The sequence below is a fragment of the Felis catus genome, chromosome B3, assembly GCF_018350175.1.
Source record: "Felis catus isolate Fca126 chromosome B3, F.catus_Fca126_mat1.0, whole genome shotgun sequence".
Classification (NCBI taxonomy): Eukaryota; Metazoa; Chordata; class Mammalia; order Carnivora; family Felidae; genus Felis; species Felis catus.
Genome location: NC_058373.1, coordinates 11,425,821 through 11,444,067, shown reverse-complemented (window position 1 = coordinate 11,444,067; position 18,247 = coordinate 11,425,821). Strand labels below are relative to the sequence as shown.

Below are 18,247 nucleotides of genomic sequence, written 5' to 3'. Positions count from 1 at the left end.
AGAGTCACTGAGATGGTGAATACATACAAACAGCTTGGCAGATGCTTTGTTTTATTTTATTATTGTTCTCGTTAAAACTTTTCAGAGAGGAGAGGTTGGTCACGGCTGAATTCCTCTGCCTTCCTGTCATTTTGTGCCAATGAGCACGCACTTACTGAGCACCTACTATGTGACAGGCTCCTGAGCTGGGCCCTGGGGGCACAGTGGGGATAGACAGGGAGCTCCCTGTTTGAAGGTGCTTAGCATCTCCATTTGGAGACGGGAAGTGGACACATACACACCCGAGGAAAGCAAATGCCCCAGCAAAGGAAGAGTGGCCCTGAGAAGAAAACAGGGGGAGCGGTGAACCTGTGGACTGGGGGGCGACTCGGCAGTGGTCGGGGAAGAGCTATTGAAGGAGCCGCATTTTGTCAGGATCCTAGAATCTGATGAGGAGCCAGCCTTGCCAAGGACTGTGGAAAGAGCCCCAGGCAGAGGGGTCAGCTGAGGCCAGAGCATGCAGGCAAGAAGCTCCTGATAGGTCAGTGGATCCCAAATCTTCCCTCCTTTAATTTTTTTTAAATCTTTATTTATTTTTGAGAGAGAGAGAGAGAGAGAGAGAGAGAGAGGCAGAGTGCGAGTGGGGGAGGGGCAGAGAGAGAGGGAGACACAGAATCTGAAGCAGGCTCCAGGCTCTGAGCCATCAGCACAGAGCCCGACGCGGGGCTCGAACTCGCGAACCGTGAGATCATGACCTGAGCCGAAGTCGGACGCTTAACCAACTGAGCCGCCCAGGCGCCCCTTCTCTCCTTTAAAATTCATGTTTCTGGACCCTCCCCACTCCAGAATATGGTCTCTGAACCTTCATTCCCACCCCTCTCCTCCTCCCCACCTCTGATACTGGGCCTGTTTTCACCTCAACATTGTGGCTTTATCGTAGAACCTCCCGTTCCTCCTTCCACTCCTGGTTTCTCTGCCTTATTTTTACAAACGCATTCTTCCCTTTGTAAAATAGTGTTCTTCTGCCTGGTCTCCCCGCCCCTGACCTGCTTCTCCTTCCTTCTCAAACCTCTGGCACGGCCAGACTGTGATCACTGCTCCTTTGATCAGGGACCTCTTTTTGTTTTGTTTTGTTTTGAATATAATTTATTGTCAAATTGGCTGACATACAGTGCGTACAGTGTGCTGTTGGTTTTGGGGGTAGATTCCCGTGATTCGAACTGTCCTTCCACCTCATCATTGTCTCACAGGTCACCAGGGGCCTGACACCAGCCGAGACACTCATTCGTGTGGTCCTCCTGCCAGGAGCACTCACTTCTCTTACTCACTGCCTTTCCTTTGGTTCCCCTCTCATCCTTCTGCCCATCCTTCTCCATGGCCTTTGCTGTCTTGTCCTCTCCTTCCCACCCTCTAAATGAGGGCAATGGCCAAGGCTCAATCCTAGGGTCTCTGCTGCTTTAGGGATTTCATCTCTACTCGTGGCTTCAGTCAATGTCTCCCTACAAATGGCTTCCAATTTCCATCTCCATCTTCCATGACCTCCCTCCTGAATATAATTCTCTCATGGATTGGTCCCCTGTTGCTCACCATCTCGGTGACCACAGACAGTCTCTCACCATCTCAGCACCTTTGTGGCCATACTTGAAACATAAAGGAGAATGGACCACCTGGCCTTTTGTCCCTGTGCTCCAATAATTGGTGTTTCAGTTATTTTTAAATGTCTTCATTCCCACATAGATAAACTCCATCTTGTTAAAACCATCATGTTTAAGACCAAGCCATTGTCCCGGCCACCACTGATGGTCCCCAAAGTGCTGTCACTTCTTCTCTGTACCAAGATGCCCTAACTCTGTCTTCCTTTCCATTGACATGACCACACCCCACACCCTCCAAGCTGCTCCTGTAGATGACCTGACTGGTCTCCCCAGCCTGTCCCCTTCTGAGCAACTCACATATTCTCTGCGCACTCCTGTTCAAAACCTCTCAGGGGTCCCCACTGTCCATAGCATCTTGTCTTCAGTTTTGTGGATCCCTTTGAGAATCCTTTAAAATACATGTATCCTTTGCCCAGAAAAATGCCTACAATTTCAGGAGGTTCACAGATCTCCTGAGACCCATCACGGACTCTTTAGAGGTCTTTGGACCCCAGCTTAAGCTGAAGTGACTCCCCGAAGAACCAAGTGTGAGCTCCTCAGCACAGACAGCTTGGCTCTGAGCCCTCTGACCTGGCATATTTCCCTCCACCTCCAGGCACCCAGAAGCCTTCACTCCAGCCAAGCCCCTTGCTGTCACTCATACCTTCTTTGCCTTGGGCCATTTTCCCCATCTGGATCACCACCTTCATTTTTTTTCCAGCTAAGTCCTTGGACCCTTCCTGTAAGTCCCACCCTGATCCTGTCTCCTCTAGAAAATGTCTACCTTGTCCCCAGCCCTTGGTGGGGACTCCCTCTTTGGAACTCCTGTAGTACGAATCATCAGTACCGTTAGCATAATAATGTCACTTTCATTTTTATTACAAGGCAGGGCTCACGGCCGAGGACAGGCTCTGCCGTTGCACACCCGAGAGGTTGGTTGGTGACGATGAATCTTCCTGAAAACCAAAGGAAGAAGGCTTTCCAAATCCGCCAACGTAGCTATGTTCGATAATAGCTTTTTCGTATTTTATTACACACACTCAGGCGCTTTTCTGAAACATGGAATATTGAGCATAATTTATCTGGAACGCCAATCCTGCCGTAATAGAACGAGTCTCCAAGTGGTGCTGGAAGGTGGGAAACAACAATGCTGCTGCACCTCTCTTGCAAGTTTATCAAGGCGCTTTGTTGAGATGTGAAAGTGTCTACTGCAATGCCTGGCGTGTGGCAGGTGCTCCGTGCGTTAGCTTGCCCGCTCTGACAGTGGCCTTTTTATTCTATTTAATGTAGAGCAGATGGTGGGTGAAAATAGACCAGCACCTATTACTGCCCCGCTCTAAAATTTCAGGGCAAGGAATTCAGAGGCATAGCAAAAGCATTTGCTATTTCCAGGGAGTCTGGACTCCATCCAGCAGGGAAGCTCATCCAGGGAGGCACCCAGTTGTGATGTGTGAGTTCATCAAATGTTCATTGTACAGATGGGGAAACTGAGGCCCAGAAAGCTTAGGGCCTGCCGTTAAGGTAACGGCCCGGTGGTGGCGAATCCACAACCAAAGCCCTGTCTCCAAACTGTTGCTCACTCCAGACACACCTGTCATCAACCCCTAAGGATTCTCTGTCCCGTCACACCAACAAATGCCTTGAGTCCTTTCTCTGTACTGGGTTCAGCTTTGCACGGCGCCAGCATCCAACAGAGGGCTTCTGAGCACCTGTATACACTGAGTCGGATGCATTTTACTCACACAGCTTTGTGATGGCTGCATGGAGCTCATGGTCTCTGTCACAGAAAAGTAGGCACCAAGGAGCCTCCCGGGGCTTTTCTCCAGGGGCACCATGAACACCTAGGAAGGCTGCTGTTTCTGCCCCGGCCCCGCATCGGGAGCAGATGGACTTTTCCAGCAGACTGGCCCGTGGCGCATAGCATGCCCTGGTTACACTGAAATGTTGCATGTGAGAAACTGACACTCGAGCCCGTACCGTGTGCCCTGCACTTGAGACACACTGGTGAACGGGACAGAAACGGATCCTTCCCTCACGGAGATCATCTTGTGGCAGATGAAAACAGTAAGAGCAAAAGTAAACAGACCACTGCCTCGTCCAGGCTGAACGACCCTCTCTGTGGCTAATCTCCGCCTGTTTCCAAGACAGAAAATAAAAACAACGCTACACAATAGGACTCTGATGAAGACTAAGAAATCCAAAAGTCAACACGTTTTACTTTATTTTCTCTCAATTGATCTCAACTCCCAAATGTTCCAGCTTCAAAAGGTAAGATTAGGTACCATTAAGCCAGTCAGACCAGCATTGATTTAAAAACCCTCCTTGATGCTACAGGATGGAAGAGGTTGCAGACCCTTATTAATCTCCTTCTTTATCAGCTTAATCTCAGCCTGCCAGGAGCCAGCCTGTCTGATTCCCGATTCTGGCCACATCCCTCCAGTCCTCTGGCTTCTGTGTACCAGGCCACGGAGCCGGTATAGAACCGTGAATTACCCTGCAAGGAATACTTTAGCAGGGGGCTGGTCTTTCTTCATGGAATCAGGAAGAAGGAAAGTGGGGCTTCATCTATAAATAAGATAGAACTCTAAGGATTTCACAGAAGACAGTTCTATGGCAGGGGCTCATATAACTCAATACATTTCTCACCTCTGGCCATGGAGAGAAACATATACATGATCTCAGGATGTCGATGTCAGGGGCCTTTCTGAACCCCAAGGAGCTAATTCCCTCCTTTCCTTCTTTTCTTCTCCAACCCAGCACTTACTCTCTGCCAGGCACCCTGCAGGGAGCTGGAAGTACCATGGAGCCCAGGTCTGAAATGGTCCCAGCCTTCCTCGGGCTACTGTCTAGCAGGCAAGAAAGATACCATGCAAGACACACAAGACCCATAAAGCCCAAGGGATTGTGCAAAAAAGCAGGAGAGCATGCCCTCAGACGGCAAGATAGGGGTCTAACCTAGTGGCATTGCTGGGGGTGGGGAGGTCTCTCGAGTCGAAATTGTCCTTGTCTTTTGAGTCATTCACAAGATTATTTCATCGGACCATTCCTTATCTGCACGCTGGGCAATTTCCCAGGTACAGTGAGAAAATGTATCTGTCACTAGGTACTTTTCTGGGAAGATTAAACTCACTTCTTCTCTATAGGAATTTTGCAAGGAGTTGTCGAAGGTTTGCTACCAAAGGGGCAGATAGTGACCAGGGGGAAGAAGTAAGGCTAGCACGTGGTCGCTGCATAGACGTCAATTGTTTCCTGGATCCACCTTCACGTGTTCTGCCAGCTCCACATTATTGACTTAATACTTTACTTTGCAATGACTCGCTTAAAAATGTAAATGAATTTATCACAAAAGGAATCTTTATATCACTGCCATAAATAGAATACCAATATCCCTTGCCCCGAGTAGAAAGTAACGGCAAAAATAAACGCAGTTAAATTCTCGGCTACCGACCTGCCCAGAGGCTGTCTTTACCTGAAGGAGCAGGTTGGTTCTAAAAGGCTCCATTATACTTGGCTTAGATCGCCCCCAGAGGCCTCCTCCCTCAAATCTTCTGCTTTCTGGAACAGAGCACAGTTTGGAATGAGACTGTAGGCTGGGCAGGTCACCAAAAACACTCGGGAACCCCAAGAACTCTAGGGGAGTGTTATTGTATGTGCCAACTGTAAAGGGAGTGCCATTTGCTGTGTGAATGACCACCTCTCAGTCAAGCTCATGAGGGGGCCTCATGATCCAGTCGAGGAGTGCTCTGCTGTCCAGCTTCTCCAGAAATTTCAATCACGTGCTGTAGGCCTGCAAAGTTGTTTCTGGTACAGACCGGCCGCAGCCTCCTTAAAAACTGATTTAGTAAGTCAGTTAAATACTTGATTAGGATTTCTCCTTGCCTTGCCTCATATCTTGGGCCTCATCTGGGAGAGGGGCAAAGAGAGAGAAGCAGGTTAATCTCTAGGGCTAAATTGCTAGCACCTGGGAAATGGCCAGCTAGACCTTGAGAAAATTCAGTTCTTTTTTTTTGTGTTCAGTAAGTAGTTACTTTATCTCAGTCTCAGTTTACCTCTCCATAAAGTGGGTTTTGCAGGGGCTTTATAATCAATGTGTGAAACAATGTATGAAAGGCTCCTGGTGCATACACAGGCATCCAGCAAGTGACTATAATTATGATTAATGTCTTTTGACATCCATTTGAACATAACTCTAGGCCAACTTTGTGATGGGTAACAGGGATCCTCAGACACGTTTCCCCTTGTCTCATGGGCCTACATCACTGCCTTGGGCTGGGACTCTGCAGAAACCAACTATTCCCACCAATGGAGGGAGTGTATACACAAGTTACCTGGGGTCTTGTTACAATGCAGATTCCATTTCATTAAGTCTGGGTCTGGGGTGAGGCCTGAGATTTTTCATTTTCACCAAAACTCCAGAGGATGCCATGTGGCTGGTCTGAGGACTGCCCTTTGAGTGACAAGCCTCTAGCCCAGTGGTTCGCAAAGGATGGTGCCTGGAAGGACCAAGGGTCCTTGGGACTTGTTCGAGATTTGGATTCTCAGACCCCACTCGGGACCTGCTGAATCAGAACCTCCGGGGTGGGGCTAGCAATGTGTGTGTGTTCTTACACCCTCATGTGATGCTGAGCCACAGCTCTGGCACTTCCCGTCCCTGGAATCCACCCACAGCACTTGCTCATTCCTCTTGTGCTATGGGAACCATGTGGCCTGAGCCTAAAAGGGAAGAGACAGCTGTATCTCAGCCCTTCCTAGGCCAGAAAGAGCCAAATCTCTGGGCATTAGCATGTGGGGGCTCTTTTCTGTTTTCAGATTCACTGTTGACCCCCAAACACTAGATCAGGTGACCCCAATGCAGGTGGTAAGGAAAGGGGCAGCTAGGGACCTAGTTCTGCTAGGGAGGATGAGTTGGCTGTCCACCGCCCTACTGTCTTCCCCCACCATTTGGTGCCTTACATGTGGCTTGGGCTTTTACGAGACCTCATGGGCTCCTCCACTGAATGGAGACAGGCAGGCAGACCAACACGTATTTACAGAACGCCACACACACACACAAATTATGCGTTTGCACTTTCCACAATCCTAAATCCCAGGTGTTGGGTATTTGCTCACCTGCAGCAAGTGTGTCCAAATATAACAAACACCAGTTTGTATTTCTGTAAATCTACGTCTACATCCCTTCTTCTTTTTCGCCCTCTACTTCCTCCGCACCACGCTTTTAGTCACTATATTATTTTTTGAACTAAAGCACGTTCCCATTGATGTTGCTCGGTTAATATCGTAACTACCCTCTTAAAATAAATCAATGGGTGTTGAGCACCTGCCAGACACTCTTTCGGCAGCTCGCATCTGTATGTGTGTTTTTAATTGTGGTAAAGTGCGCATAACATAAAATTCACCATCTTAACCATTTTTAACTGCACAGTTCAGTAGCGCTAAGTACATTCTCGTGGTTGTAAAACCAGTCTCCAGAGTTCTCCTCGTCTTGCAAAACTGAAACTCTGTACCCATTAAATAGGAGCTCCCTCCTCCCCCAGCCCCAGGCCACCACCTTGCTACTTCCTGTCTGGATGTATTTGACGACTCTAAGCCCCTCCTGTAAGTGGAATCATACACTATTTGTCTTTTTGTGACTGGCTTATTTCATTGAGCATCATGTCCTCAAAGCTCATCCACGTTGTTTTCTTCCTTTTTAAGGTTGAGTAATATCCCATTGTACGTATATGCCACATTTTACTTATCCTATCATCCACCCATGGACATCTTTGGGCCACCGTAAATAATACTGCTGTGAACATAGGAATATAAATACCTGTCCAGGCCCCTGCTTTCAATTCTTTGGGGTAGACGCCCAGACGTGGAATTGCTGGATCGTACGATAATTCTATTTTTAATTTTTTGAGGAACCACCGTCCTGATTTCCATAACGGCTGCACTATTTTTCATTCCCATAGTCCGTGTTTTATTTAATCCTCAGAACACGGTGAGTTGGATATTATTGACCCCATTATTTAGATTAGGAAAGTGGAGCTCAGAGAGGTGAGGGCACCCGACTGCGGTCACACAGGCAATAAGTATTTCTCAAGAGACCAGAGCCTCAATGTTCCCACAGTAACCCTCAGGTTGGCAGCTGAGAGAAATTTACAGGGAAGACCTAAATGAGTTATTCTGACACTGCTAGAGGTCGGAGCTTTGGTGGGCAGCACCAGGCAGGCTGGAGAAGGGGCCATGGCGCTTTGGCTGGTTCCACCCCCAAGGCTGGACCACGCGGACCCATGCAAGGCCGTTTGTCAGCATGCCGTCCTCGTGCACAGCAGCACAAGAGGCATCCTGCCCAGGGCCGGGATAGAGGCACCATTGCAGGTTTCTCTCTTGCCCTTCTCTTTGCTTCTCCTTGGAACTAAATCTACCCATCAGGGTATAGTCAGACATCACCCAGGGTCCTCTTAGCACCAATTCCCAAATTTTGGGAACTGCAGAGGTTCAATAGGAGAGGATTTGCTTCTCACAGGAGAACGGCAAATGAAAGCCACTGGCCTGATGAATTTACCAACTCATTTTCTCTGGATATCTTCTGCCTCCTCCCTTCATTATTTAAGCCACGGTGGCATTTACCGAGAGAGAAGGTGTGAATTAATCCTGGGTATCGCTCCTCCGAGTGCAGCCAATGTTCTTGTTCTTGAAATCGGAGATGGGTAACTAGCGACACACACCCACGCCTCACCGGGCAGAGTCTGAGCGCGGCTGCCCCTTCCCCCAGCATCTGCCGAAACGGTGCGCCCAAGGGCAAAGGCCATCGCTGTGTTTCGGAGGCTCACCTGCCCTGCCATGAGTCTAGTGTGCAGTGTCAGATGTCCCCAGTCCCCTGTACAAACTGTGTGGCACAGAGTGTACAGAGGAGGCCTCGGGAGCTGGAAGACCAGGACCAGCCGCCTTGGAGTTGCCGTGCACAAAAGCGGCTACAGCCTGCGTGGGCCGTGGAATCAGGCAAACCAGCCTGGAACCCCAGCTCCTCACTTTCCCCACCTGCGTGACCTTAGTAAATCCTGGAACCTCTCCGGGCCTCCACTTCCTCCTCTGCAAATGGGCAAAGAGGGTGGTTGTGAGGCTTCAGCGGGTGACCCGTGGGGCTCTTGGCAGAACGGGGGGCCCAGAGGCAGTCCCCAGGCCACAGGGCTCCTTGGGTGGGTGCCTCCTCCCGGCAGAAGCCTGTCCCCTTCCCTGGCAGCTTCCTTCCTTTCTCGCCAGCCCCCCCCCCCCCCCCCCCCCCCCCGGCCTGAGGAAGCTGAAAGCCCCAGCCCTTCTGTCTTTCCCCAGAAGAAAATTGCTCCAGGCCTTAATCATTTGTGTTGTTTCTCTCTTCCTTCAGTGTGTATCTGTCTGTCTGGTAATGAGACAGGCAAACAAATGCCGTGCTCCAGAGCCGATGTGATGAGACTCGGCGGGGCAAGCAGGTAGCTGGGGGAGGCAGAAAGACGGAAGGCAGAGCGGGAGCACCGTTGTGCCACAGGGTGATTCGACGCGGCAGTGGTCCTTAGGCTGCAGGATGCTGTCCCGGTCTCGGCACTGGCCCGCCGCCCCGTGGGTCTCTTTTGGCACTGGTGCTTCCCACAGACCTTTGTGTTTCCCAGCTTTAGCCTTTGGAGCAGGAGCATACCTGCTTCCCTACTGAATGCTATTTAGCACATCGTTTCTGGATAGTCCTCCTTGTTTCCCGGAGCCTGGGTTCAAATCCCAGCTCTGCACAGCTTACTGGCTGTGTGACTTTGGCCAAGTTGTTTAACTGCTCTGTGCCTCAGTTTCCTCATCTGTGGATGAGGCAGTAACACAGCCCTCACAGGACTTCTGGGAAGGCTACAGGGGTGAAGAAGGCTCACGGGTCTAGAGTATCATTCAGTGCAGAGCAGACACCCGCAGGTGATGCGTTATTCTCTGTTGGCTTCAGCCTCTGAGCAGAAAAGATGTGTGAGTAGTGAAGCCATGCTTCCAGAAGCAACCACCTCCCTTTACCTTTCAAGGCAAACTCGGACCCCAGTATGTTTGATTTCAGGGGCGGGTAATGTTTCCCCAAGATTGGGACTTGGGGAGTCATAGGGTTATCAACCTCTTTGGCTAAGGAAGACCGTCACAATCACTATCTACTGACACCCTCTTTCAGGGAGGAATACCCCAAAGAAAAAAGGACGTCATCTCTGAACAAAGAAGAGTCATTGTCAGCAATGGGGATGAGCAACTTGAAAAGAACATAACTGTCATGGATGCATTGTGCTTTTTCTCTTTTTTCTTTCTCTTCTCCCTTTCAGATCACCGCCCGTCTGCAGATCAGCCTTCAGGACCACTGATCTAAGGATCATTTCGACCCCTTAGTCATTGACTAAGAGGCTAGAGGGGAAGGAAAAACTTTAAGCCTCAAAAAGGGGCTACAGGCAGGGCTGAGGGCCTCCATGTTCCTCCAATAAGAACACAAAAGTGTTCGGGGAAAGTCTGGGTCAAAGCAAGAGCCTCCTTGTTTGCAGAGCAAAGCAATTTAGGACCTCACACCCACACCCACCCCGCAAGGCGGACGCTGGATTTCCGAGAGCAGCGAATCAGGATTCCAAGTGGACAAGTGTCCGGAAGGGCCACTCCTGCTGGCATGTCACCAGGATACATGTCTCGTCACAGCCACTGCTCTCTCCCCAGATGGAGCAGTTCCCCTTGCCGCTGTGAAGTCTGTGACAGCTGAAGCCGAGAAAACGCGGGGACAAACAGGTCCCGTCAGGACACCGGGCAGCTTCCTAGCCTAGTGACGAATTGCAGGCGACTGGGGAGAATTTAAAACCAACCCAGCTGCCACCCAGGAGAGTGAGTAATCTCAACACTTAAGGAGAAGCCCCAGACCGGCAGTCATTCAGACACAGGAGACAGTTTTCCTGGACCCAGATGGCACCCAAGTGTCTCACCCTGGGGCTTCTCTTGGACAAATGGACCTACCCCATCCCCTGGTAGGAGATGGCCACCTGATGTGTCCACCCCTCCTGCGCCCCCCTCCCCCCACCATGGCATTTATGTTCATTCTGTCTTTCCATCTGTCTCCAGAACTTCCTCCAGAATCTCTGGAGCTTCTCTAGGGTCCACACAGCTGCCACAAGTCTTGACCCATCCATCACGATTCCCTGGTTTGCTCAGTGTTTGAAAATCAGAACACGAGTTAAAAATGCTTAATAACAAAAGTCTTGGAGATCACACACATTGACCTGACCTCACGTCTCTTACCCTCCCAATGTTTCAAACATGCAACTTCCAGCATCCTCTCTGGGGATCAGCCCTTGGAAGGAAATAGTTGGCTCTAAGTGAAGTCTGCTCTTAGCACCCGTATGGAAGCCTTAAGGTGATACAGGCGCACAAGGGCTGGCACTTTCTCTCCGGGCAAAAGGACGACGTCTGGCGGCACTGGCACTCTGGGCAGTGGCAGGGCTGGAAGGGGCTCAGTGGAGGATAAAGAGCTCAACAGAGGCTTGCAGGTGGGTCTCTACAGCTATGGTTTTTATCTGAACTGGCAGTTCTGAACATACCACCAGGTCTCCTTCGTTTACAAACTAGAAAGGCTTTTCCATTGGCCCGCCTCCAACATTCTAAGATGATGAACAATGCCCTTAACAGGGCTGTGCTCTCCATGTTGGATGCATATGGCGGAAAAAGCAGGGCCTTCTGACTAAGTGGAGGGTGTTTACTTGTTATTAGACTAGTATAGACCTTTGGGGGCAGAAAGACTGAAAGCTTATTTTCGCCAAGTCCTAGGCCTGAACTTGCTCATCCAAAAAAATTTATTATGGGCTTTATGCACTAGACCATATGCTTATCACCAGGGGCCTGGGGGCAGGGAGAACTAAAACAGAATCGAGTCTCTCTTCATTGGCGTGGATACTGGCGTGACAGCATGCTAAGGGAACACACAGGAGGGGCAGCTACCGCGGACTGTCCAAGGAGGGTCTGGGGTCTGGAAATGCTTTACAAAGGAACTGATACCAGACCTCAGCCTTGAAAGTGGAGGCAGGGGAAGGAAGGATAGGGTGGGGTGGGACTCAGGAGGGATAGGATGTGCAAAAAGGCTTTTCTAGAAAGGAGAAAGAACATGTGCAAAAGCATGGAGGCATGGCTCATCCTGGGAAATTGTAAGCAAAACAGAATGGCTGGAACCCAGGGAGGCTGAAACAGGAGGCAGGGGCCAGATTATGTATTACCTTGTACACCGTGCTAAAAGCCATGAGAGCCCTTCTGGAATTCCACTCTCTCTGAGAAGTATTTATAATTGGCAACTCACAACATCCCCAATTTGTAAAACCTAAATAATTTTTAAAAACCTAGCAACCCTGCTTTATAAGGGGAAAGAGGCCCTGAGTGGTGAATTGGTTTCTAAGACGGATCTGTATTTACAATTTAAATTTGATGCTAGGAACAGTTGGCAAGAGGACTTGGAGCAAGTGACTTAAAAACCAGAGCTTTCTCTCTTATTTTACCCTCCAGTCATATTTCTACGCGAGGTGAGGGAAGTACACCATGACTGGGGAAAAGAATGAGCTTCTTCCAAAAAAAAAAAAAAAAAGAATGAAAAAAAAAGATTGTATCGTCTTGAGCAAATATGTATGCTTCTTACAAAGTGCCTGCACTTCAAATGTTCAAAGAGGAGAGCTTGCTTTCTTTCACATCAGCCTGGACTCATCCACCACCAAAAGGTGCACCTCACTTCACTCTTGGCTGACGGCCACAGTTGCTGCCTGCTCCCAGATCTGGTCACAGCCAAGGACCAGAGGTAGAACCCCACCCCTGCCCCCCAACTTGCCTTTACTTTTCCCCAGACATGGTCTGATGTCTCCCTGAGGTGCACTGGGACCCCTGGCCAGGGTGTTGGATGTCTCTTCCAATAGACCCGTTGTTAAATATCTTTACTATCACCCCTGCTCCAGGCCCCTGGATGCCCAGTCATATGGCACATAGATGCCAGCATTCTCTTTCAATTGACATCTGAATCAGATTTGCAGAGGGATGAGAGTTTTCCCTCCGGAAGCTTTAGCCAAGGCCCCAGCTGTGAGTCTAGGATGCCCATGCCTATGGCATGGGAGCTTGTCTGGCAAGCCAGGGGGATGGCGCCATTACTGAACTTGACTGGACCAATGGGGCATTTTGGGGAGACAGGCGCTCAGTGGCTCAGGCCACAGTCTTCTTTATTCACCTTCCCTCTTTATAAGGTTCTGAGGCCAGACCAGTCTCTCAGGAAATCTCTGGGCCTGTGGAAGATCCCTGGGGAATGGGTTAAGTTCTGAGACCCACTCCCTACTATTGGCACAGGGGGAAAGAACCCACAGGGCAGGGCAGTCTAGCAAGGTGGTCAAGAGCACAGGCTGTGGGATGTCTGGGTGGCTCAGTTGGTTAAGCATCCAACTCTTGATTCTGGCTCAGGGCCTGATCTCATAGCTTCTGAGGTTGAGCCCCACGTGGGGCTCTGTGCTGACAGTGTGGACCCTGCTTGGGATATTCTCTCTCTCTCTCTCTCTCTCTCCTTCTTTCTCTACCCTTCCCCCACTCGCTCTCTATCAAAAATAAATAAAAATTAAAAAAAAAAAGGGCACAGGCTTTGGCTTCTCACAGAACTAGGGTCACTTGCTTGATCACCAAACCGCTCTGTGCCTCAGTTTCCTCATTGATAATTTGGAGACAGCCACAAGTACCTAGCTTAAGGAGGTTCAGTAAGGATTGAGTGAAGTGGTACTTTAAAGCAATTAGCCCATGTTTGACACAACAGAACTCAACAAATAGTAGCTCTTGTTGCCAGTGGGAGGTGACCATTGGGTGACCATGAGGATAACATGTATTAACATCTATGAAGCACTTGGAATGGCCTTTGGCTCCTAGCAAGCACTCAGTAAATCAATAAATGCTAATGATCGTCATCACCTTCATCTTCACCATTATCACGATGACTATTATTATTGCCAGTTACCTCCTTTGAAACCAGAGACTCTTATGTTCATGGAGATCCTCTGGGGAGGAGGGGATTGGGTTGCAAATATGGAGATCTGTGCGGGCCTGGCCTCTCTTTACCAGGTCAGGGTGTGATGTTGGATAGGTGAAGTTGCTTCTCAGGGTCAAATTTACCCTAACTGTAAAAAGGGAGGAGGTTTCCTAGGGGGAAACTCACACTTCCTTTCCATCCTAAGGCTGTGTGGGTGTCTGCTTTGCCCAAGGATGCCATGCATGGCCATCACTGGGCCAGTGCAATAGATGTGTATTGAATGCTCTGTGCGCTGGGTTCTGGGGACACCATGGTGGGCAAGACAGCCGTGCTTCACGCTCCTCTCTTGTGGGTTACATGTAAGACTAAAGCTCAGGGGACAATCAGAAAAACATTGTAGCTTACAACTGGGTCTAAAAATTGGGGCATGGCATGAATCCATGGGGGCTGTTTTATCAAAGCCCCATCCAACGTTGGATGTAGAATTTGAATTTGCTCTTTGTTTGAGTGCTTTGCAGAGAATTCATCTTTCTACATTTCCTTTTCTCTTCCAGCCCCAGGGAGGCATTTTCACAAGTGCGCAAGTTAGAAGTTGAAAACCATCACCGAGGAAAAGAAACGAGTCTCTCAGAAAAAGCTTCGGGAAGAAAATCCTGCCCCTCATAACCCATCATACGATTACTTGGGCAGGACAGGACCTCTGAGACTACCATACCAGAAGCTTCATTTTACAAGAAAGGGGATGGAGAACTTAAGAAAAGTGTATCTCAGTTTTTTCGACCTGATATGCATATACAATTCTCTTGTTCACTTCTCATTCCTTAATCCTTTGAATATTTACTCCAGAAAGACAAGTCTTCCTTCCTTTTTTTCTTCCTTTTTTTCTCCTCCCTCCCTCCCTTCCTTCCTTTTTTCCCCTTCCTTCCTTCACTCTTTCCTTCCCTTCCTCCTTCCCTCCCTCTCTTCCTTCCTTCCCTCCCTCTCTTCCTTCCTTCCTTCCCTCTTTCCTTCCTTCCCTCCCTTCCTCCCTCGCTTCCTCCCTCCCTTCCTTCTTCCCTTCCCTTCCCTTCCCTTCCCTTCCCTTCCCTTCCCTTCCCCTTCCCCTTCCCCTTCCCCTTCCCTTCCCCTTCCCCTTCCCTACCTCCCCTTCCTTCCTTCTTTCCTTCCTACCAAAATCACAAGGTCCCCACTCTTCACTGCCTTCCAGAAACAGCCATCCTTTTACAGAACCATCGTCTTCTCCGGCAGGTAATTTTCCATCTCCCCTAGCATAGGGGAGGTCAAGTTGGGGAAGGGTGGGCATGCCTGGTATAATAGCACCATGGTCTTCAGTGTGATTCCAGGTCCCCCAGGAAGGACTATTGATAAGGAAGACAGAACCCTACTCCTGGCGCCCCTTACTGGCCACTGTGCCAGGGCTCTTAAACCACTGAGCCCCTACTGGTTACTCGAAGATGGGCTGGTTCCAAGGGTTATATACACGACTGAGCTTGAAACCTGGCTTTGAAGCCGATATCAGACCTGTTGGGATTCTAGTCTTCTGCCCCATGTCCTTCTTCCTCCAGTCACGGCGAATCCTAGATACGGCTCCACTCCACTTAAACACTTGTGGGGCAGCCTGGGGGAGGGATTGAAGTGGGAGGATATTCTCAAGCTTGGGTCACAAGTGGTCTAGCCAGGGGTCACCCTGAGGACAGGGGCACCAAGAAGGAAGGATAATGCCACAGAAGATAACACATTTGACCTGTCTGACAGTTTTCCCCAGGGTCAGCCTAAACAGGGAACCTCCCAATGAAACAGGTCTCCAGGGGCACAGGCATAGCAGAAAAGCCCTGGGTTTTAAATATATATGCAAATGTCCTTCTTAGCTCAGGCCTTCTGGCTTATTCCTGGATACACTGTTGGAGTAACCTGATGTGGGGTGTGGGGGCTCTATAAGGCATTTGGCAGGAAAGTGCAGCGTTATGCGCAAAGTGATTTCCTGACTGTGTTTTAAAAATTGAAAGTCCCTGGCATGTAGAAGCTATTCAGTAAAAGTTTGGGGAATGGATAAGCCTGAATGAGTGCAGCACTCCTTAGGTTTTTATAGTAGAACAATGGGCAGCTGCTGATCCGTCCCTCTCACCTGGCAAGGCCAGCAAGTGGTTTGGGCCTCGCAAGCCCACATCTGGGAGGAGAGAGGGAGAACTGGGAGGAAGGCCCTCCCCACCGGGTCATCCATCACCCCAAGACTTGGCTTGCCTGATTTCCTTTCCGACCCTGGTTTTTGAGGCGAACAGCTCCGGAAAGTAGCGTGTTCCTCTATCTCCGCTTGGGAGCACGTCATGTATTAAGTGAACAGTATTTGTGAAAGTTTGCGAAGCTCTTGGGGAAACCGAGGACGAAGGAGAGGCAGACAGAGGGGTTCTTGAAGTGCTGTGGAGTTCACAGAAGGAATTCTTGGGTTCCTGAGATGGGAAGGGGCAGGGAGAAAAGGAGAGAGTAGGAGGTGGGCGCCTCCCCCGGGTCTGGGGTCTGGGTCCTTAGGGCCTTGGGATCCTGGCATTCCCCTTTTGAGGGACGTGTCGGCATAGCGGGCCCTAAACTCGCTGTGATAATGAAGGCAACAAATGGGACAAAGGAGGGGGCGCGCGCGGCGCAGACTCGAGTAGGGCTCCGGCTCGGCCGTAGCTCCAAGGAAGAGGGGACCTTTTGCCCACTCGGCGACCTCACCTTTTCCCTGCCCTGGGCCAGGAAGCTCTCCACAGGGCCCCTCAGAACCCTAGCTGCCTCCCCACCTGCCTGCCGCGGGTTGGACGCTCTTTGTGGCGCTGAAGCAGAGAGACCGCGAGGAGCGTGCGGGAGGTGGCCGGGCGGGGCGCGAGTCTCAGCCTCCCGGACCCACGGCGGGTGCGTCCCGAGCCGCAAGTGCGCACTCCTGGAAGTGCCGCGCCAAGGGCAGGGGCTCGCGGTCCCTCCCCACCTCTGGAGAAATCCCAGAAAAGCCGGGGCGAGACAGCGCGCCTGGGGGCCCTCGAAGACCCCCCGGCGACGGTACAGACTTTCTCGAAAGGTCTCGGTCTCGGTATCGGCGCTGGGAGCGCACGGGAACCCGGGGGCGCAGGGGGCGCCGCGGGGTTGGCTGAGCGTCCAAAGCCAGGCGACAGCGAGAGTCTCAGCGCAGCCCCAAGCGCTCCGCCTCTAGCGGTACCAGCCGGCGCCCCAACGCCGGGCTCCCGGGCCGGCGGGAGGATCGTGTGCCAGTCCGTGGGTACTGGGGACACTCCCCTTCCCGGGAGCCAGTGCAGAGCCCCCGCCCTCCGCTCCGACCCGGGGATCCCCTCCCCCAGCGCAGAGATCCCCGCGCGCCCCCTGCCCACTTTGCCAAGGCGAGAAAGCGGCCGAGCTGGAGACAAAGAAACTCCTGCCTCCTCCACTCTCGGCCCCTCCGCCCACCCCAGACACTCCCCGGCGCCCTCCCTCGACCCGGCGACAGCGCCCGCGGACAAGCTAGGGAAGGGGGGTAGGGTGGGCGAGTCTGCTCCCTGACGCGGGCCAGCTGGAGGCTGCCCATGCTCCCCGCTTGGGGACACCCCACGGCAGCCGCGCCCCCCGTCCTCCGCTCCCCAAACCGTCCCGGTCCCCCGGCACCGCCTCCCCGGGCCGAAACCTCCCCCCACTTCTCCAGCTGAGCGTTAGGGGGGCGCGGCGCACACAAAGCGGGTGTGGGGGGCGGAGTACCGGGGTGGGAGAGATCCCGCCAGGGCTCCGCACGGGCCTGGGCGCAGCTATTTACCCGATTTCTTCTTCGATCTCCGAGATGTCCGCGAAGATGAGGAAGACCACGAGCAGCGTGAGCGCAGCCAGCATCCAGCTCCGGAACTGCAGCTGCATGGTGGGTTCGCGCCCGCCGGGACCCGCGCGGGCCGGCGCGAGGAGCTGGGGCTGGAGGGCGCAGCGGCGGGCGCCGGAGCCTCCGCGCGCGGCGCGCAGCGGGGCAGACACCCTGCGCTCCGGGCGAGTGCGGGCCAGCGGCGGCGGCGGCGACAGCGGCAGACAGGGGTTGCTCAGGCGCGGCGAGCCCGCTCGCTCCCTCTCCGCTCCTGCCCGCCCCTCCTCTCCCCTCCCGTCTCCTCCCTCCCCCTCCCCTCCCCTCCCTCCTCCGCCCCGCGCGGGGCTCTGAGTGCAGTTTGACAGCTTTGCTCCGCGCCTCAGCTCGCCTCCTCCCACCCTAGTCAACTCCAATGTCCAGCCATCCGCCTTTGCTTCTCCCGCCTGGTTCCTCTCTCAGCTCCCGAGGGCGCTGGGATGTGGCCAGAACCTGCCACTCCCCGCCTAGGGAGGCTGGGCTCGGGGCACCGCGGGCGTCCGGGTACCGCGCTGAGCCCAGGGAAGAGCGCGCACCGCCCGGCGTCCCCAGACGGCTAGCAGACGCCCTCCCGCGCTCGCTCTTTGTCCAGCGCCCTCGCTTCCTTGCAAAGTTTTGGCGACACAAAGACCTACACCTGGGGACTGCCCCCAGCGCTCGGCGAGGAGGCGGTTTCAACCAGGCAGATGTTTCAGCAGTTGACGAATTAGGAGGGGTGGTGGGGGAAGGGGAGGAGAGAAAAGATACCTAAGATAGGCCAACTTCGGCGGAGATGCAGGTTGCAATTTGAGGGCCAGG

General features: G+C 52.1%; 1 protein-coding gene and 1 long non-coding RNA gene across 2 annotated transcripts in view; one reads left to right on the top strand and one right to left on the bottom strand.

Annotated features, from left to right (window-relative positions):
* The window catches only part of ST8SIA2 (ST8 alpha-N-acetyl-neuraminide alpha-2,8-sialyltransferase 2), a 67,341-nt gene extending 49,768 nt beyond the window's left edge, over positions 1–17,573 (bottom strand). Inside the window, exon 1 of the mRNA XM_011282740.4 lies at positions 17,378–17,573. Within this exon, the coding sequence (XP_011281042.1) occupies positions 17,378–17,475 (98 nt within the window). The 5' untranslated portion in view covers positions 17,476–17,573. The remainder of the gene's footprint in view (positions 1–17,377) is intronic.
* On the top strand, positions 8,929–14,567 carry LOC123385818. The gene is made up of 3 exons (XR_006598878.1): positions 8,929–11,113; positions 12,117–12,402; positions 14,157–14,567. It is a non-coding gene; the product is annotated as an uncharacterized LOC123385818 (long non-coding RNA).
* Positions 17,574–18,247: the final 674 nt, after the last annotated feature.